Source organism: Heliangelus exortis, chromosome 2 (assembly GCF_036169615.1).
Source record: "Heliangelus exortis chromosome 2, bHelExo1.hap1, whole genome shotgun sequence".
Lineage (NCBI taxonomy): Eukaryota > Metazoa > Chordata > Aves > Apodiformes > Trochilidae > Heliangelus > Heliangelus exortis.
The window spans coordinates 111,860,848-111,882,132 of NC_092423.1; the positions used below are offsets into that span (position 1 = coordinate 111,860,848).

General features: G+C 42.4%; 1 protein-coding gene across 1 annotated transcript; it reads left to right on the forward strand.

Annotated features, from left to right (window-relative positions):
• Positions 1–2,712: 2,712 nt before the first annotated feature.
• Positions 2,713–4,561, forward strand: LOC139793206 (transcription factor SOX-17-like). The gene is made up of 2 exons (XM_071737559.1): positions 2,713–3,160; positions 3,449–4,561. The coding sequence occupies exons 1-2, from the start codon at positions 2,860–2,862 to the stop codon at positions 4,402–4,404; spliced, it is 1,257 nt and encodes a 418-aa protein (XP_071593660.1). The 5' UTR covers positions 2,713–2,859; the 3' UTR covers positions 4,405–4,561.
• Positions 4,562–21,285: the final 16,724 nt, after the last annotated feature.

Consider the following 21,285-nt stretch of genomic DNA (forward strand, 5'->3'; position numbering starts at 1 on the left):
TCACAGAACTGTCGTTCAGGTTGGAGAAGACCTGTAACAACATCCAGTCTAACCTTTAACCCAGTTCTACTAACCTAGCTTTACCAGCCCACTGCTAACCCAAGTCCCGAAGCACCGCATCTGTGATTTTTAAATATATCCAGGGATTCTGAACCAACCACTTCCCTGGGCAGCGTTCCAGCGCTTAGCAATCAGAAATCTGTACAAAATTTTTTCCTAACAGTCAACCTAAACCTTCCCTGACGCAACTTGAAGCCGTTTCCCCGTGCCTAGTTACTAGTTCCCCACTGATAATTACTAGTGAGAGCATCCTCCTCCTCGCCCCCCTCCTCTCTCTTTCTTCTCCCTCCCCCCTCCAGCTCCCCTCCCCTTCTGCAACCTCTGTTCAGGCAGTTGATAGAATCATAGAACCGATTTGACACTGTCAGCTAGGATTTGACCCGTCTAACCCATTTCATAGAATCATAGAATCATAGAATTGGCTGGGTTGGAAGGGACCTCAGAGATCATCAAGTCCAACCCTTGATCCACTACCGCTGCAGTTACCAGACCATGGCACTGAGTGCCACATCCAGTCTCTTTTTAAATATCTCCAGGGACGGAGAATCCACCACTTCCCGGGGCAGCCCATTCCAGTGTCTGATCACCCTCTCAGTAAAGAAATTCTTTCTAATGTCCAACCTAAACCTCCCCAGGCACAACTTGAGACCGTGCCCTCTTATCTTGCTTAGGGTTGCCTGGGAAAAGAGACCAACCCCCACCTGGCTACAACCTCCTTTCAGGTAGTTGTAGAGAGTGATGAGGTCTCCTCTGAGCCTCCTCTTCTCCAGGCTGAATTTCGTGCCTGCCGAAGAAATTCTGCAGCATCCTCGTGAGATTGCGTGCCTCCTGCCCAAATATCCGGCACCCAGCACACTCCAGGCTGGAACAGCGCGTTCCTGTTCCCAAGTTAACCGGGCCGGTACGGGAAGCGCTGCCAGCGGGTGGAGGATTCACGGGGCGACCAGTCTCAGCCAGTGCTCGCCCGACGGCCTCCTGCCGGCAAAGCCCAGCGGTGGCCCCGCTTTGTCCCGCTGCCAAACCGCAGGAACGGCGGGTCCGTGGCGGGCAAGGACGGAGCCGCTGCGCAGGCGCTAGGGAGTAGCAGCGGTGCGGCGTCAGCTCGAAGGCTGCATGCTATGAGAAACGCGGAGCTGTAAGACAGGTCCTGTACCCACCGCCCCTGTCCTTGAGGATGGCATTTTTCCTTCGACAAATCGATTCTCAGCCACAGCAAGGAACGAGGTGGCTGCATATTTGTATACTAGAGACATTTGAAATACTTATCTGGAGAATACAATCATTTATGTGTGTGTTAAAAAGTGGAGTTATTCTTTCCTGCAGTTTAAGGGGTTTTAGTATTAAAATATTCAGCCAATTTCTGTCCGAACGGATTTCTGCCAAACTTAATTTGACATAATTATCATTGTCATTAAATGGACACTTGAGGATTCCTCGAGTACGTAGTCGGGCCACGGGGCCCTTCCCGGCTTTTGCGGGTTCCCACTTCCACATTTCATGTGGAAAATGAAGAACATAATAACTCGTGTCAACGCTCTATTGAGAGCTAACACACAATTATTTAGCTTCGACTAGCGTGAAACACGAACACAGAGGTACCGTGCAAGGAGATGCAAAGAAGCCCTAAAAAATTTCTGTGTCGGTCGGTGGAAAGAAGACAGGGAGTTACCCGAGGGCTACGAGTTTTCGGGTGTGCTCCCAACTCCTCTCTCGGCCCGGGAGACACCGCCCGCTGGGCAGAGAGGCTCACACGGAAAACTGAGCCTTTCTGGAGAAAAAAACCAGGCGTTATTCTTAAAGACCGAAAAGCTTCATTAACGACGGCACGATTTATACAGTGTCCCCTCTACTCCGTACATACACAGCACCTTTCTTTAAATAAAAAGTTGTAATTTCATGTATATAGGCATGGATGTTTTCGCAACAGAGCAGTTGTGCTGTATTGAAAAAAGGGTCCGACAAATACAGTCCAGGTCATGCAGAGTCGCTCGGCTACTCGTTTAGGGGCAAACTCGTTATGCATTCTCCCTGCACAACATATGGCACTAATCAAATCTCTTCCGTGGTACTTAGTGAAAAACTTAGTGAAACGCGATCAAATACTAGAATGCTTTAAAAAATGGCAGAATTCTTACAGATGATGAGCGGGTCCCTTTTATCAGGACCATTCTCAAAGTGATGGCAATAGGGACAGTAATAAAAATAATATGCAAAACCATCAAGAAGTCCTTTTCAGTAAAGAAAAAAAAAAACAACAAAAAACAATAAACGAAACCAAACAGGCTTGTCTTCACAGCCTTTCTAAACATTTCGATGAACTTCGTAGTGTCGGCTTAAACATGCCGTGATTTAGTGGAATCAGATTGCCAAGAAGGCAGAGCACAGGGCGAGGGGCCAGAGGGGATCCCGCGGAGCAGCGGCGGTGACAGCCAGATGGGAAGAAACCTCTCCTGTGCGCGCCGCTGCGCCGCCCCGCTGGGAGAGGGAATGCACCGAGGCAGCTCCGCGCCGACACCCCGTAGGGGACAGCCGGTTGTGGGGGGAATGAGGGTGACGTGAGGGCGGCTGGGACCTGCTCAGGTGCCGGGCCGTGCCGGGAGGAGCCCCGGGGACCGCCCCGCTCCACAGCGGGACCCACCGCCGCCGTCCCGCGACGCGCCCGCCCCCGCCCCCGCCGCCCCATTGGCCGCGCCGCAGCTCAAATAGGGCCGGGCGCCGGCAGCAGTGAGCGGGGTTTCAGCGCCGAGCCTGTCCCGCGGTCCCGGCGGAGCCCTGAGCCTTGGCGCGGCGCGTCCGGAGATGAGCAGCCCCGATGCGGGCTACGCCAGCAGCGACGACCAGGCGCAGGGGCGGTGCTCGCTGCCCATCATGATGCCAGCCATGGGCCCGTGCCCTTGGGCAGAGACGCTGAGCCCGTTGGGCGAGGCGAAAGCGAAGGGCGAGACGGCGCCGTCGGGGGCGAGCGGCGGCGGGCGGAGCAAGAGCGAGGCGCGGATCCGGCGGCCCATGAACGCCTTCATGGTGTGGGCGAAGGACGAGCGCAAGCGGCTGGCGCAGCAGAACCCGGACCTGCACAACGCCGAGCTCAGCAAGATGCTGGGTGAGCGCCGGGGACCCCTCTGGGCCGGGAGCGGCGGGGGTGCCGGGCGGGTTGCGAGCCCGCGGTGCTGCTGTGCCAGGGCTCCCGCGGAGCGAGGGTTCTGGGGGGGCAAGGGTTCTGAGCGGGTTAAGGTGCTCGGGCTGCGGGCGGGGAATACGGGCACCCGTGAGCCGGCTTGCCAGGGATGTCGGGGTCCGGAGTGCGGGCGGGGTCCGGAGTGCGGGCGGTCGCTGTCGGGGCCGGGCGTCGACGTGCGGCCGCTGGGTCTGACGGTGCCGGTGTTGGCAGGTAAATCGTGGAAGGCGCTGTCGCTGTCGGAGAAGCGTCCGTTCGTGGAGGAGGCGGAGCGGCTGCGGGTGCAGCACATGCAGGACCACCCCAACTACAAGTACCGGCCGCGGCGGCGGAAGCAGGTGAAGCGCCTGAAGCGGGTGGAGAGCGGCTTCCTGCAGCACGGCCTGGCGGAGGCGGCGGGGCCCGGGCTGGGCAGCGAGGCCGGCGGCGGCGGTGTCGGCGGCGTCGGCGGGAGCGTCGGCGGCAGGATGTGCGTGGAAGGCCTGGGCCTGCCCTACGGCGATCAGGGCTACGCGTCGGCGTCGGGCGCGGGCCACTACCGGGACTGTCCGCCGCTGGGCGCCGGCTTCGACGGCTACAGCCTGCCGACGCCGGACCCGTCTCCGCTGGACGCGGCGGAGGGCGAGGCGCCGTTCTTCGCGGCGGGGCTGCAGGAGGAGTGCGCGCTGGTGCCCTACGGCTACGCCGCGCACCCGGCGGCCGAGTTCGGGCACCCGGCGGCGGCGGCCGAGAGCCCGGCGGGGGCTGCGCTGCGCCGGCACCTGCCGCCCGGCGAGGCGCTGGGCCCGGGCGGGTCGCTGCAGGGGCTGCTGGGCTGCCCGGCACCGCTGCACGCCTACTACGGGCAGGCGTGCCAGCCGCCGGGCCCGGGCCGCGGCCCGCCGCTGCCGCCGGTACCGCCGGGGCCGGTGGGTCAGCCGTCGCCGCCGCCCGAGGCGGGTCCGTGCCGGGAGCAGCTGGAGCACTTGCCGCAGGAGGAGCTGCTGGGCGAGGTGGACCGCACCGAGTTCGAGCAGTACCTGCGCTTCGCCTGCAAGCCCGAGCTGGGGCTGCCCTTCTCGGGCCACGACGGCGCCGGGCTGCCGGCTCCCGAGGGAGCGGGGCCCATCTCCTCGGCCGTGTCGGACGCCAGCACCGCCGTCTACTACTGCGGCTACCCCGATGTGTGAGGGACTCGCTCGGGGCACGCTACGGACCGGCAAGGAGGCGCCCGGGCCCTCTTTATGTTTGTGTAATTTATTTAAACCTTACTGAGGGAGTTTCTCAAACCACGTCTGGGAGGAAATATGCTACTGTCGTGCAGATTAGAAAGATGGTGCAACCTTTTTCGACTGTGTGTGCCAGGACGTTTACATCGTTTTTACGGATATGCCCAAAGTTATCATTGCTCTTGAACGTTCTCACCATTACTTGTTTGCCCAAAACATCTTTTTACTAGCTGTTTTAAACTATATTTATCTTTTTTTTTTTTTTTTTTTTTTTTTTTTTTTTGTACTTCGGGAAAATAAAATTTGTCTCTGGCTGTTTGTTATTCTTCTTGGCCATATGTCCCTCTAGGGAGAAAAATCCAAGTTCAAATCAGTCATACCCTAAGGTAGAGTAAATCAAATGCAGATAATGTGTGACACACTCTTTCAGCATGACAATAGCTCTAAAGCAGTCTCCAGGGCCTAAGATGTTTTTTCCCAAGTGTGGCCGTATTCCTGTTACACAGCTGAATGGCCAGACCAGTTCTGCTGTTTGTCTCTTTTAGTACAGAATACACGACTATATTTAACTGCGATTTTAAAATTTTATTTTATTTTTCCTGATTTATATATGCCCACTGGTGTTTGTAATTGCCATTAATGCTTTTGTAAAAGCCTGGTCCCTGAAACTATAGACTCCATAACACAACAAGCTAGGAAAATTTGAGATACTGATTTTAAAGTGTGCCTGGAATCCCACTGGATTTGGGTAGTTGTAGATGTGAAGATGATTGTACTTTACAGAGTGATTTCTCTTTGAACCAAATGATTAATGAGAAAAATTTGTACTGTATTTTTGAATTCTTTTACTTTGTCATTTATCTTTTAGTAGGTTTAGGCCATTTTTATGTCATGGGGTTCAGGCTTATATCAGTAAGGAGAAAAAACACTTAGTCCACTGCCAGTATCAATAAGCTATTAAAACAGGATTTTTTTTTTAGCATGGTCAGCTGTTTTGCTCTGTGACTTTTCTGCCAGTGTGAGAGTACAACTGCATCTCATTTTCATAACACTGTCAGATAAGTGTAAAGCTAACAGCTTTTCTTATGTCTCTCTTCCATTTGGGACATGGTGGCTGGGGTTAGTCTACAATAATTACAGTAGAGATTTTCCAATATTTTGATTTGCAAATGGAAGTTCAAAAGTTCTATCAATGAAATTCATAATATATATATATTTATGTAACTGTACTTTATTTTTATCTTTATGCTCTAGATTATTAGACTACTGAGTTGTAGATGAAGAAATCCTGCAAAAAATTGTGTAATACACGTTTATAAAAATTAGGTGATAATAACCATTTTCTGAACACATCTTATTTATTCAGGCTCAGCTCCATTATTATTTGACAGGTTATCTAGCAGAAACCTACTTGAGCAGATAATATTTTATTTATTAATTCAGAAAGTTTCAGTCAGAAAAAACTCTGGTAATTTATGTCTGCTGACTTTAGTGACATTTTTTAACAGCATGTAAGTGTAATATTGAAAAAGTTCACTTGAAGGAATGCCTCAGGTTTTTATAGCAACTTTTTTTCCCCTCAGCTTTACAATGAGGAAAACATCAAGGCCAGTGTCAAGTTTCTAATGCTAGGGTGCTGGGTGCAAGGTGGGAATTAAGACTGCATGAATGTCAGTGTTTTAAGAACACAATGGACATTCCTATTGTAATATATTTGTTTGGAAAGAAACAATGAACATGGTACAATTCTAGGTTAGTATAAGTTCTACCAACAGTGAATTCCGTAGTTCAAAAGGCTGGATTAGTCCAGTTGTGGCTCCTAGATGAGCATCCCTCACGACAACTCTTGTGGTAGTTACACTTCTTCAGACTGCTAAAACCATAGAAGGTGCCTTTGCTTGTGCCACTTCACAGACATTGTTGTTCTAAAATATCCAAACAAATAACAGAAACAAGCATTAGATGCTTAAAGTCTAAACGGATGTCCAGGTGTATTGAAATAATCCAACTTTCTTTTTTTTTTTCTTTTTTTTTTCTTTCTTACATTGATTCATTACAGATGTCCCAAGATTATTCATTTTTTTTCTATAATACAGTAGTATTATAGCCACTTTACCTAGCTGAAATGTGTTACAAAATTAAAAAATCTTCCAAAAAAAAAAAAAAAAGCTTAATTTAAGAAATCCCGAAGTAAGATTAACTGAAGAGCTTCCAGAATTAAGGTTACCAGTGCATCTCTAACCTTTGGTGTGTAATGGTATGATATAGGCATTAATTGTAAATCACATACAAATTTTCTGTAGAACTCCAACCTAGTTAATCCATATCTTGCACAGAAATGATACATGAAGTTTGAAACCAGAATGCTCTATAATTCAAGCACTTTCAGCACTTTTTCTTTCCCAAGTTGAAGTCCCCTTGCCTTGGTGAGAGCTAACAGACTGAGCAGTGTAATGAAAGACTGGTGCAACTCATTAAGTCTCAGAGGGAATGTATGTGTTATTACATACAACTTTGTGACTTTTGTACTTACAGGGTGAATTTCTCGTTGTCATTAAAGTGCCTCACCTTTTTAGGAGACCATTTTTGTACCTCATTTGACCTCTTCTCTTGATGGTCCCTTCTTCATCTGCTTTCTAAGGCTGATTTCTTCCTAGAACTTTGTCCAGCTGATCAGTGAAGTGAAGCAGCAACTGAGGAATGCCTCATCCCATAACAGCAGTTACCCTCTCCTGCTATACGAGCCTGTATTTTGACATGCCACAAGGTGAAGATTGAGAAACAAACCCTGTTAGGGGCTTTTTGAGATAAAAGTGCAGGACAACAAAGTGATGTCAAGACTGGAATAATTAGTTCAATTCCCATTTTTGGAATGACAGATGTTAGTTTGACTCTGTCTTTTCTGTACCTTTCCTTTTGCTACAGTCTCCTACCATACTCTGCCTAATTTATATTCATTTTTTTTGCTCACATGTGCATTTTCCTTGTCTATAACAGCCTAACACTCCTATGTGCTTTGTATATCCTCTGTCTCTTCTCAAAATATCAAGATTTTAACCCTTTGAAAAATATCTACATTCTATCCCCTTCCCTAATGGCTTTGCATTTTATTAAGCCCTTTTTCTTTCCCATCCTAGTTCCCCACTCTCTATCCTTGCCTCTGCTCCTCAGTATTTCCTGATTCTGTTCCTGCCCAAATGTGCCATTTTTCCTACCTCACTACATCCCTTCAGCTTTCCTCTTCTTTTCTCTGTCCTCTCACTGCTGATGTCAGGTCTTAGCCTATGAGGTAAGTTAATCTTTATAAGATTCTTCTCTTGCCTTGCTGCTTCACTTTTCACTGTCCAGTGCTCCTCATCATGATTTTTAAGAGTTTATATAGTTTCCATTTTAGTTTCAACTTTATAACTTGCATAGCTTTTCACAGAGGACAACGGTAGTGACACCTCTGACAATGCCTGTCTCAGGATAAGTATTAAAATACAGTGCAAAAAGATCCTAGGATTAATTTAATAGAGTTGAAAGAACATATTTTCCCTGGCCTTATTTTCAGAAATTCATGACCAGATTTAGCTGAAGCTCCCAGAATCATAGAATGGTTTGGGTTGGAAGGGACCTTAAAGATCATCTAGTTCCAGCCCCGCCTGCATGGGCAGGGACACCTCCCACTAGACCAGGTTGCTCAAAGCCCCATCCAGCCTGGCCTTGAACACTTCCAGGGATAGGGCATCCACAACTTCTCTGGGCAACCTCTTCCAGTGTCTCACTACCCTCATAGTGAAGAATTTCTTCCTAATATCTAATACAAATCTAACCTTTTTCAGTGTGGAACCAATCCTCCTTGCCCTATCACTACAAGCCCTTGTAAAAAGTCTCTCCTCACCTTTCCTGTAGCCCCCTTCAGGTACTCAAAAGCTGCTATGAGGTCTCCCATAAGCTGAACAACCCAAACTCTCTGTCTTTCTTCATAGAAAGTGAAGCTGGGTGCTCCAGCCCTCTGATAATCTTTGTGGCCCTCTTCTGGACTCACTCCAAGAGCTCCACGCCCTGCTTGTGTTGGGAGCCCCAGATTTGGACACAGAACTCCACGGGACTTCACAAGAGTGGAGTAGAGGAGGAGAATCACCTCCCTTGACCTGCTGACCAAGCTTCTTTTGATAGAGAGCCCTGGATACAGTTGGCTTTCTAGGCTGAAAGTGCACATTGTCAGCTCATCTTGAGCTTCTCATCAACCCACACTCCCAAGTCCTTTCCTGCAGAGCTGTTCTTGGTCCATTCTCATCCTGACCCGTATTTGTGCTTGGGATTCCCTGACCCAGGTGCTGTACTTCTGCACTCTGCTAAACCAGCTTTCTGGGATGAAAAAATTGTGATCTAAATGTGTCAATAAAGATGTAGAAAACTGACTTCATCTTCTTGAAGTGGAAAGTCTGAAATTCCTTTAGTTGCAGGCATCACTCACTGTACTTAGATTTTGCATTCAATATAATCTCAGTATAATACTCAGGCACTTGGGATATTTATGACGGGATTACTTTAGGAAAGGGAACATAATCTAACTGTTGTATTTATTCAAACATAAGACAAATATTAAAAAAAATGCTGCAGTAAGGCTTTAGAAACAAAGTTCTTAATTAGAAGAATTAGAAGAAAATTTTACAATGTAATTGTCCAAAGTAGGAGTCTGTCATCTTCTGCATTTTTAATCAGTAACAGTTCAGAGAAAGTAGATTTCTATCCTTTTCCTTATCAGGGAGAAAACTCATTTCACGGAGCATTCTGTGGAGTTATCAGGGGAATATAGTTATTGTTCACATTGAAGGTGACCACTCCATTTACCCTTAGAGAATATATTTAGGTACCAGTGAGCCTTGGGTTCTTTCCAAGGCATTGTGGAATTACTTTACAGTGTCTGATTTACTTTAAAGCTTCTTGTTATTGCCATTTAGAATCAAAAATTATCCTGCACACATCCTGTTTAAAACAAAAATTTGTCTCCTGTTGAATGAAGATAAAGAATATTAGAATATGTTTTTGTGGCTAAAGGTTGTGTTCAATTTAAACAGAAAGGTAAATCAATGTTTGTGAAATCATGGGCTTGGACTGATTTATACAATCCAAATTCTGGTTTCAAATGCACAGATTAGTATTGCTTTCTGAGGAAAAGCCTAGGGGTGTAGTCAGGTTATGTAGTCTTGATTTTGTTTTATCCTTTGATTATTTTAATGAAGAGTATAACTTCTGTAAGTTACTGTGAGCTAGACTGCATGCATCTCCTTGATTACATGCATATTCCTTTAAAATCAGCAGTGAAAACAGTGAGTTCCCATTAGCAAAGTGAAGAAGATTTAGCATCAGATGAATGCAATATATGTCAATTTTTCACACTTTTGAATCGCGTATGATGTCTGTAATTGTACTATTACAAATATACTCACTAATGTTGATGTTAGTACCTTGATTCCCATTGTCCTGGGCTTGCTTTGAAAAAAATGGACTTAATTCAACATATATTAGAAATGACAGGTTAAACCTGTAGGAAGTTGTTTAATATATAGAAAACTTGATAGAATTTGTCAAGAGACAAGTTTTATCACTTCTATTCTCTGCCAAAATTATTGTTATTTCAGTATATATATATACTGAAGTGGCATATATATATATACAGTGGTGTATATATATACCACTGAAAAGCAGAATAAGAAACACACATGCAGTGCTGAGGCAAAAAACCAGATCTATTCTTCTGGTCCTGAATAGATTAGGGCAATGCCTCAGGAAATAGCCCTCTGTTTTATACCTACTCACATGTAGTCTGATAATCCACACAGGAGATGTCTATTATTTTATATCTATATATCTATTTTATCTATATATCTATTTTATCTATTATATCTATTTTTATCTATTATTTTATAAGACTTATATAAGACTATTATTTTGTTGCCATAAATTGAAGTGCCTGAAAAAGTTCTACTCTTTCAGTCCTTCCCAAGTGTCCTGCAAGGAGTCTGAGAAAGCCAGACTGTGTTTCACCCACACAAGAAAAGGCTTATTTCAAGTTACAGCACCCAAAGCATTCCTTACTACCTTCCCAGTAAGTGTAGCATCTCCCTGTACTCTGTGCCATTGGTGTGGTGGGTAGCTACCTCAGTCCAGATGGGTTTGTTGTCCCTCAGTGGGTTGGCATATTTATGTAAGTAAGCTTTTGTATCATCTTATCTGTTCAGTACAGTGTGTTTGGTAGTCATTTTCAGTCTGCTCTGGTTGGCAGATGTAGAAAGTAAGGCTTTGTCTTTTAAAACTCACACTCATTTCTTCAAAATCGATTTAATCTCAGGATAGGCAATTTTCTAAGCAGCCTATCACTTAGTGAAACATTTGTTTTTTAGAAATTTGAGCGCCTTGGTGGAAAGCAAAAGATTTAAACAAAAATTTGAATGGAGCTCGGAGGTAAATAAAACCCCCACTCTTTAGTTTGAAAATCCAGTGTCAGAGCTGTGCCACCTTAAGTGACAAATTTGAGATTGCAGTTCTACAGACTTTTTCATCGTGTCAAAACCAGTAACACTGAACCAAGCTAAATTATTGGTTTTTGGGTTTAGCCCAGTTTTGCTCTGAGAGTACTCTTCATGAAACCAGAGCTGGAGCATCTTGTCTTACTTTGAGTTTATATCAGCATTGGAAGCTTTACTTGTGGTTTGTGGTAGCCATGCAAGTGCCTGGCACCTCAGGTGGCATCTGACATCATTGTTAATTAAACCTTCATAGAAGCAGCTAAAGACCATTCAGGGTTTGGGTCTACACATTACATCCCTCTGTTTATAATTCCAATAAAATAAAACTGCAGGATTTTTAAACTTTTTCTAGGGCAACAATGCTGTTAATAGGCTTCAAAGTTTGTTCTCCTTAACAATGTAGAGAAATGTTCTCAATTAATCTATCATAAATGTTTTATAACAAGAAAAAATCAGTTATACACAGCAGAGCCTAAGTAACAGCTTTCTATCAATAAACTTCATGCTGAGAATGTAGTTAGGCTGATGCAAACAGCTGTGCTGTCTGCCTTCAGGGGAAGTGTCTCTGGGGAACATGACCACTTAGATGGCTGAGAAAGGATAAGTAATGCTAACAATTTGTAGTAGCATAACATTAATTTCTGTACGTTATGAAAATTGTAATGTGTTGTATGTAATCAGTAGTTAGGAGCAGGGAGCAAATCGCTTTTTTGTGTTTATAGATAGTTTTCTAGTTTTAGCAGAAGCTGAAAAACCATCAAAACATAGAATGGTGAGGATTGGAAAGAACTTTAAAGATCACCTAGTTCCAACCCTCCTGCATGGGCAGCGACCCCATCCAACCCAGCCTTGAACACTTCCAGGGAGGGGGCAGCCAAAACTTCCTTGGGCAACTTGTGCCAGTGTCTCACCACTCTCACAGGAAATAATTTCTTCCTAATGTCTAACCTAAAACTCCCCTCTCCAAGTGTTAAACCATTTCCCCTTGTCCTCTCACTACACATCCATGTAAACATCCCTACCCCAGATTTCTTGTAGGCCTCTTAGTGACCCATTTGCCTGACAACTGAAACTCTTTAGGGGTAAATTGGACACAAACATTCTTGCTCTCACAACGTTAATGCTTCTGCCAGTAGGGATGAGCTATTTGGATCAACTTGCTTTATGCAAAGTATTTCAGAATGACTGCTTTATGGCTCTCACAATATACATCCTGTTACTGGTTCAATGAATATGGGCTCACTGCTATAGAGAAGCCTCCTACTGCAGTAACACAACACAACGTAGCATGTTCAGGCTTGTTCTGTTTGCCTGACAATCTTGACATAGTTGTGCTATTTCCTCTATTTGTGTAACAGTCCTTGGCTACAACACACATCACTGGGCAATAATTTTCATTTTACTCTTCCCAAATGGCCTTCATATAGTTTGCTGTGTGCTCACAACCTGGGTATTGCAGAAACAGTCACTCAGATCCTAAACTTTAGCAGGTCAGCTAGCTGCCCTTCATAATCCAGAATAAATTTACTTATTGTACTTTAAGCTGGATTTATGTCATACAATAGCTTTTCACAACACTGTAATACTGCTCCTGAAAATTTATTTATTAAATTTATTTTACATAGGAAAAGCATTGGCTACTTTTAGTCTTCTTTGGTTGTACTCTGCTGATGGCAAAGTGTGGCTGGCAGTGCAGGTTAGAATTTTCCCTTATGTGAATTATTAGAAATTCCCAGGATTCCTTCTGCAGTGTAACCTACACTGCTCCCCACCTCTGCAGCCTGGAAACGAAGGAGTCTCCTCTCCCTTGAGGAAAGATCTGGTTCCTTCACTGCTCTGTTTCCTGCATTACTCACTTTCCAATCTGAAAATGCTGCCAGTTGCTCTTGATGGTTACAAGCAATCTGCCTTTCATTTTGGTTTTCAAATGTCATAAGAAGATTAGGGCTCATTTCTGTAGCAGTGGTGCTGCCATTAATGGCATTTCTTTTTAAGTTAGAGTCTGAAACATGATGTTGATGATCTGTAAGCACAATAAAGACATTTTCAAGAAGTTATCAGTGAACCTTTTCTAACTAATCCTTTTTGGTCAACACTTCTGCTTTGCTGGAATTAGGCATCTGAAAGAAAAGCCAACAGACTATTCAATATGATCTATCACATGTAAAATTGTATTCCTGTTTCATAAAGGTAAGCTTAACAAACTGGTTTTAGAGGCAAGTGCATACTGTAGTATGTACTAATATTTTCAGACACTTTTTCAGACTTTTGGCCAAACTAAGATTGCTACAATATTCTATTTACATTTATTTATGGTTTAGAGACTCTTTACCTCTGCTAAAACCAAAGTAACTGAACATCTCAAAAAAGGAACAGATTTTTTTTAAACATTGTGTAGCTGGGTGGCAGTAAGATTGCCTTTAACTTTGTCTTTGGATTTACATCAGCAGTAAGGCCATATCACTGAGTTTTGGAAAAGTTTGTAGACATTCTTGAGTGTTATGTTCCCATCTGCAGCTTAAGGAATATTCTCTCAAGGTTTTCAATGTATTCTTCATCGATGGATTTTATGACCCAAATACTTTCCAATTCATGCTATACTTGTTTAAATGTCAATCTGACACTGAGATCTGAGGGTATTCAAGACATTAACACAAGATGGGCAGATATGACACAGGACCTGTTGCAGACCTGCACCCTGGCAGTGCAGCACCTTGGCTGATCACAGAGTCTTGGCTGGAATTTGTGATTGCTCAGAGAGCATATGTAGTTCCTTTGGGAGCTGAATTTATGGTAGACTAGAAATGCTCTTAAGTTGACATCTGTGAGTGAATTTGAGTCTGAGCTAAATAAAAACCCATTTCTGATGCCGCCTCTTCAGCTGTCTCAAGTGTTATGTAAAATTACTCCGGTCCTTAGACTGGAAATACTCCCAGCTTCCCTGTGTGCCAAGTGATGAATAACAATAAGAGTGTTGTGACGTCCCATATAAACAAACCACATCAACTTGCCTCTTCATACTTCCTAAATTAGAACTACAGTAACATCCAGGAATTACAGATATTTTCCAATATCTGTAATTTCCATGAGTTCTCATCGTTTACTCTGAAGCAAGAGAAGCTAACTGATTTCCAAAGTTTACCTCTGTTATCCTTGATAACAGGAAGCTAAACAGTGTCAGTTTAATTATGACTGTCACAGCTTGGAAAGCTCATTTGTCAAACAAGTTATCTCTCCTCTTACAGCATGAGCAAGGAGACCATCCTCTGAAGCACTGTGATGTATTTATAGCATCTTAAATACAAAGCACTGAGGAAGGACAACTACTGAAAAAATAACATTAAGTCAAGAGCTGAGGGAAAACATGATGCAACCAGGAAGTTTTTTTTCTACACTAGGCCTTTAAATCAATAGTTTTATATTGCCAGATATAGTAAATTTTTCAAAAGTTATAGTTATGCAATCCCCAGTTTTCTAAAAAGAATAATACTGCAACTGGTGGAAATGACAGTGGGAAATATAAAAAATGCAGATAACTTACTGAGACTAATAATGACATTCTGTTTCACAGTCCTGAGGAAGATTTCCTGGAATGAATAAGGACAAACATTATTTTCCTTAAGGAAAGACTGACCTGGAGGGTTGCAAATAATGTTGCCTAACTTTGATAACCAGAAAGACAGTAAAACAATTAGCACTACCTTACAAGTAGCAAGAGGATAAAGAAAAGAAAACAAAGATTTTTCAAGAACAAATTCTGTCAATTCATCATGATTTCCTACATTATTTAGGGAGAAGCATTAGATATAACTTGATGATAGTAGAAGTTGTGATGCTGTTATATGCTTTCTTTTAAATTGAGGAAATGTGGTCCAGATTAAATCACAGTTAAGAATAGTTATCTGTGCCCTAATTTAAAATTTATTTTAGATGGAATCCTTCTACAGTCTCCTTTTTTCTTTCTAATAATGAGTCAGATTAATATAGACTAAACTTAATCTTAATAAAATGTCTGGATTTTATCAACAATACATACAAATACAAAAAAAAGAATACTTCATGAAAGCTGTTAAAAAGGGAGCAGGGAGAATCTTAAGGCAAGAAGCAGAGATCATCTTGGTAAGCACAATCAAGAACTTGTTTTACACTCAAGAGTTAATTATTTCACTATACAAAGTAGCTATAAGACTTCAGGTGAGTATTGCATCCATGTTTGCCTGCCACCCTCGAGGAAAGGAAGATATAAGCTAGGGGTGGGGACAGAAGTTTGAAAACATGACTTTTCAGTTGAGATTGAAGGCTTTACTCACAAATGAAAGGATGGTGATCAGCTATTCTCTCTGTTCACAAGGCAAAATTATTTATCTCGATTTATTTTACCCTAGCATACATAAAGTACCATTAAAAAGCACTTTAGTAGTATTTTCAATGCAAAGAGAATTGTACTATATGTAAGCAATTGCTTTCGCAATATAAAATACACAATGAAAAAACAGTATTTCAGAGACTGTCATAATGTGCATTTTGGGTATTTTCCTTTATCAATAAAACAGCATGAAGTCCTCAAAATGTTTTAACATGGTATAAGAGAAGAGTTGCTGTCTCATTTCTTGAGCTGGCTCCCAGCAGTGAAGGAACCGAGAGTGCAGGGCAAGAGCAGAACAAGGTGAAGCATCCAAACACCACAGGGATTTCCCATCCACTGGCTCTTTGTGGGAGCCACCTACCTTTTCACTTCCTCTTCTAAATTAATCCCAGGCACTCAGCCCCCTCAGACACCTGCCACATTTCATCCCTCAGTAACCTTCAGTAACCTCACACACTCTTTCCCATCCTGAGAACATCTGTACAGGAGCAGGCACTTACCCTTGGAAGTGGTAGAGAAGGTAGTGTGTCATTCAGGAGGTGAGGTGTGTGATTTCATGGAAATTATTTTGTTAAATAGGTCATGGAAAGAGCCACATGCTGCTGAATCACTGTCAGTCTTGTGAAGAATTCCTTAGTAGCAAAATGCTTAGAATCATAGAATAATTTCAGTTGAAAAAGGTCTTTAAAATCTTTGAATACAACTGTAAAATTGACATTCCAAATCCACCATTAAACCATGTTCTTAAGAGCCGCAACTAAATGGCTTTTAAATACCTCCAGGGATGGTGACTTCACTGCTCCCTTGAGCAGCCTGTTCCAATGCTTGATAACCCTTTTGGTGAAGAAATTTATCCTAATATCCAATCTAAGCTCAAATTGAGGCCATTTCTTCTTGTCCTGTCACTTGTTACCTGGGGGCAGAGACCAACCCTCACCTGGCTACAGCCTCCTTCAGGTAGCTGTAGAGAGCTCTAAGGTCTCCCCTCAGCCTCTTCTTCTCTATAGCAAACACCAGTTCCTTCAGCTGCTCCTCACAAGACTTGTGCTCTACACCTTTCACCAGCTTCAATGCTCTTTGGACTCACTCCAGTTCTTCAGTGTCCTTCTTGTAGTGAGGGGCCCAAAACCAAACATGATTTTCCAGCTGTGGCCTCACTGCTGCCAGATATGGGTAACCAATCACTTCCTGGGGCTTGGGCTAGGTGACCTCTAGAGGTCTCTTCCAACTCAAATTATTCTATGATTCTATTCTATGATTCTTTAGTCCTGCTGACCACACTATTTCTTGTGGTTACAGGCCCACTGCAGCAACAGTTCTTTATAAAAAATATAATTAATGAATTGCAGGGAAAATATAATGGTCCTAGAGCAATTTTCCACTGCTGATAAAGCCTGCTCGCTGTGGATGATTTTTTTTACTCTACCCCCATATGTCTGAATTTTTCCATAGTCATGCCTAGTGTATAGATTGAGAAATGGAGATGATTTATGGTAAGTCATTCAATTTAGTATATATTAGGGTCAGAGACACTGACCTTGTCTGATATGCTCCAGCTCTGAATCATAATTATTGCTGTAGATGAATGTTTAGGCAGCAGTCACTGGAAATCAAATGGCTTTGTGGTACTTAGTGACATGAGAAACAGAACATGGAAAAGCTGGACTTGGACTGTGCAAACTCTTCCCAGTTCCTCCAGGTGATTGTATTGCCATGAACACAACTAATCCCAAAGGTACACACACACCTGATAACCTACGTGCACCTCAGACTAGGAAAGAGGAACTCACTTAATTGGTGAGAAAACAGAAGAGAATGTTACTGGCTTGCCTCAAGGTTTACTGGTTGTTTTCACAACTAAAAGGCTTGTAGTTGTTGATTTTAACTTTTCACATGCACAGGTTCTCATGTTATGTTCCTAGTCGCCAGCTTTGCTTTAATATGTTGCAGCAGGGAGCAAATCACTAAATCAAACATGGGAGTTGATTCATATTAGAAAAATCAACAATATAATCAAGTATCTGACACAGCCATTTGCAAAGGAATATTTAAACTTGGAGGCAGTGTCTGTCAGGATTATATTTTCCTAAGAGTAATCCAAACATTTTAGATTGGATTAGTTTTGATGTTTTCATCATAAATGCATTTGCAGAAAAGGCTACAATTGCATGTAAAGTTTCACCTAATGCAGATTTATTTAGTTGGAAACCTGACTTTATACTTGACTTCTTTCATTTACAAGAACCCTACTTTCTGATTTTTTTTTAATTGATTGTTTCTTTTTTTTTATTTTATTTTTTATTTATTTCTTTTTTACAAAGCAGCATTAGGGTATTTTCTGGAAAATAAATTTTACATTTTTTCCCTCATAATCAACGAGTAACAGACTTCTTGATTCATTGAAAATGAATCAAGTTACAGCTTACTAGTAAGAAGGCAGAAAATAAAGGTCCTGCTAATTTTAAAATACTCTTAGTTGCCTTTATGCCATATGTATACAGAAATTATTTTCTCTGATTAATTTTTCTCAAAAATGAACATTTGGTATTCTGGAAGTAAGGCATTAAATTGATACTGCTAGTAATTTTTGAAAGCTTTGGTCTATGTCTGTCTAACTGTTTTCACACAGGCACACACACAACAAGCAAATATATTTAATGAGCTTTAATAGTGCTTTTGGGACTGTACCTCTGAACTGAACAGAAATAGTTTTGTATTGTTTGCAACAGGGTAAATGCCATTGCTTGTTTTGTAGCATGCCTTCATTTATTTTCTTTTATCTGTACAGCCAACTTTTGGAAAGGTTCCTCATTTGGAGGCTGGCCACCTGTGGTGGGTGTTTATCCTGATGTGTGCACCCATGGGTGGGCAGCCCCAGCCTGTAATCCAAACAGGAGTTTTCATTTAAACAAACCCAAGTCTGCTGATCCTATCTCAGCAGGTGTAAATTAAGAAACTTGTGGAGCTGATGATAGCTTAGAGGCTCACAAGCTGCAGAGCTCAAATACTTGGCAAAATTGTATTAGAGGACTATTCTAATTAACAAAAGACCTGCTAATCAAAAATAAGGGTGTAATTGATAACAAATTATATTTAACTGGTTTAAAAACATGTTTAAAGCGAAATATATAACATACGAAATGGGATGCCATGTATACAGCAAGCAAAAAATCCAGAACTACTGCAGGACCTTTTAACTAGTACTTTTACCTTAAAGAAGAGATGAGGATATTTATGCAGAAGGTGAGTATTGGGCTGTCAGGAGGAGAGACAACCAGAACAGCCCATTAGTTCAACATGTATGGGTCAGCTATCACAATTCTGAAGTTCATAAAGTCTGCCTTCTATCTCTGCCAGATCTTATGCTTGCATTCAGAAACCTCCCAAGTTAAAACCAGAAATTAACTTAGTCTTGAGAAGACTCAGAAGATGCATTTCAGAATGCTAACAGCATTTTTTAGGTAGAAAAATAACTTCATTTGGTCTTGCTAGCAGAAATCCAAAATGAAAAGTTAGATAATGCAATCCTTCTAAGAATAAAAGGTAGGTGAGAAACTGCCAACAGGCGGGGTAGTGTAAAATAATTCATGGAAAGTGTTTTTTTATTTGTTTCAGTCTCAGTATCTTTGTACATGCAATTTTTGGCAGATTTTTGGACTATTGGTTATAAAACATAAAAAGCTGAACTCAGTCTAGCTGTGTTTATTTTACATGTCTGAGAAGACAGAAATTGCCAGGAACAGAAAGCCAAGAATGTTCTTAAAATATACATATTATCTTGTTTTTCTGTGCTTTGTCTATAGTGCATATCCTTTTTAGTAAAATAGTTTATACATTGTAGATAATAAATGGAAACACTGTAATGCACCTGAACAGTTATTTTGTGTAGTGGCAATTGTTTTTACTGACACAGATACTTCCATCCCATTTGCAGACATACACATAAACACAGACACTTATATTTTCTTTCTATACTTTGCAAGCCCCTTCCCCAAATACTAGCCTGGTGTCTGCCTTTAATGTGATAACAGCAGAAAACAGTATTAGTGCTGAAAATGGGAAATGTTTTGGTAAGTTAACTACTCTGAGTTGTATCTTTAGCAGCATTTCTTCCTTCAGGTTTGAATTCAGCAGTCATTAAGCAAGAGGAAGCCTGCTGCTTGTTTGTAAAGCTCTGCCTTCATTCATTTTCTGTGCAGAATTTTCTGTTCTTGCTAACTGATGTCTTCAAAGTCAAATGAGGCACTCAAGTAAAGTCCTACAATAAAATGGAAAGCTGATGTGAAAGAGAAGGAGCAAATGTGCTGTTGGAGCATATTTAGGTGTTTCTGTGGGGAAACCCCACGCTTGTTGTTGAGCTGGTGTTTGAGGTCTTGGATGCAATAGATTTACTACTCAGCTAAGCACTTGCAAATCTACTGCATCCAAGGCCTCAAACACCAGCTCAACAACAAATGTGGGGTTATCCCACAGAAACACCTAAACATGCTCCATGGAACACCTCCATGAACACTTTACACCTCCAAAGTAAGGCTTGCTGCTGCTCCAAAACTTTTTAATAAAATTTGGAGCAAGAGAAGTGACACCTTTGTTGTACACTGTGGGGCTCAGCTTGGTAGGAATCCCATTCCTGGTTGCTGCCTAAATGAGCCAGCTCAGGGAGATGGGTAAAACCCTGGCACAGTAACTCCACGAGGACAAATGTAACCCATTTCTCTGCTTCTGCTCTCGTCTCGTGATGGCTCCCACACACTTAGGTTTTGTATCTCCACACAAGTAGCAAGCAGGCTTTGTTTTCAGAGTCACTCTGTCTTCTCAGAATGTCAGGAGTGTGGTACTTGGTGTGATGTGTGGTCTGGAGGCAGCTATGGAACGGGAGGAGGCAAAGAGCTTCAGGTTGTGGCTTTTTGGGTGACAATGCTGCTGTGCCCTGCATTTGCACTGAGTCAGATGGCAATGTACAAAACTCATAGTTAACCAGTTCTTAATGCTGAAAAAGTGATACTCAAGAGTATACTCATGTCATGATATTATGTTATTAATAAAAGAATGAGGAGGCATTTGCTTCACCTGGTGACTTTATGTTAATATGTTTTTACAAGCACAAGTGGATGTTTGCAGGGTTAGCGGGGGAGGGGAGCCCAAACAAACCTGGATTGTTCATTTCCTGGCACAGCTTCTTGGGAAACAATCTGTGGGAAGTGGGGATTTGCTGCCCATCTTTATCTGGGGAGGAAGAACTTTTCTACAAGAAAGTTTTTCTGGTCAATGTTTGCCTGTGTTATAGGGCTGGGTTTTTTTTATTGTGTTAAAAAAACAAGGCATAATGAGAAAACACTCGGATTCCCTGCCATTTCATTTAGCACAAAATGCTAAAGGAGTTTAGATTTCAGGCTTCTGCTGGGCCACCTGTCTTGGTTTCCTAGCTTCTGGCCTCTGTTTGCCCTGTAGATGACAGATTAGCTGTGAACATCCTCTATAAAGGGAAACAGTGTTCTATAAAATTCACACCAGGGTTTCCAATTTAGTATCAGAGTCAGGACATCCTAAAATAAAAATTGTTTCAAAAATAGGTTGGAGGGGGTGTCAGGGTTAAAAGCAAACAATCTACTGATGTCAGGTTATTCTGTGAGAAAACATGCATGGAAAAGGGGTTTAGTGTCTTGTTCAGGTGCAGTGGGTTTTTGCTGATGGGGAGTAAAGCAAAACAATAATAGCATGTTCCGTGAATCAAGTGTGATAAAGAAGAGTTCCTATATAGCAAAACAGGAAGTTTAAAAAAGGCCAGACAATTGATCTTTGAGGACAGGAATGATATTTTAATTTTGACCTTTTTGTTTTGGCTTTAATTTAGAATTTACAATGTGATGCAAATCATCACCGGTAAATAACATTTTAATGCCTTCAATGCACACATGTCGATACATTATGAGATATGAGAATATTTTAGATATTTAA

Excerpts from the sequence above, each read along its gene's own strand:
- LOC139793206 (XM_071737559.1), top strand. The coding sequence starts at position 2,860 with ATGAGCAGCCCCGATGCGGGCTACGCCAGCAGCGACGACCAGGCGCAG. Across the intron at positions 3,161-3,448 it reads CGAGCTCAGCAAGATGCTGG|GTAAATCGTGGAAGGCGCTG; the intron begins GTGAGCGCCGGG and ends CGGTGTTGGCAG.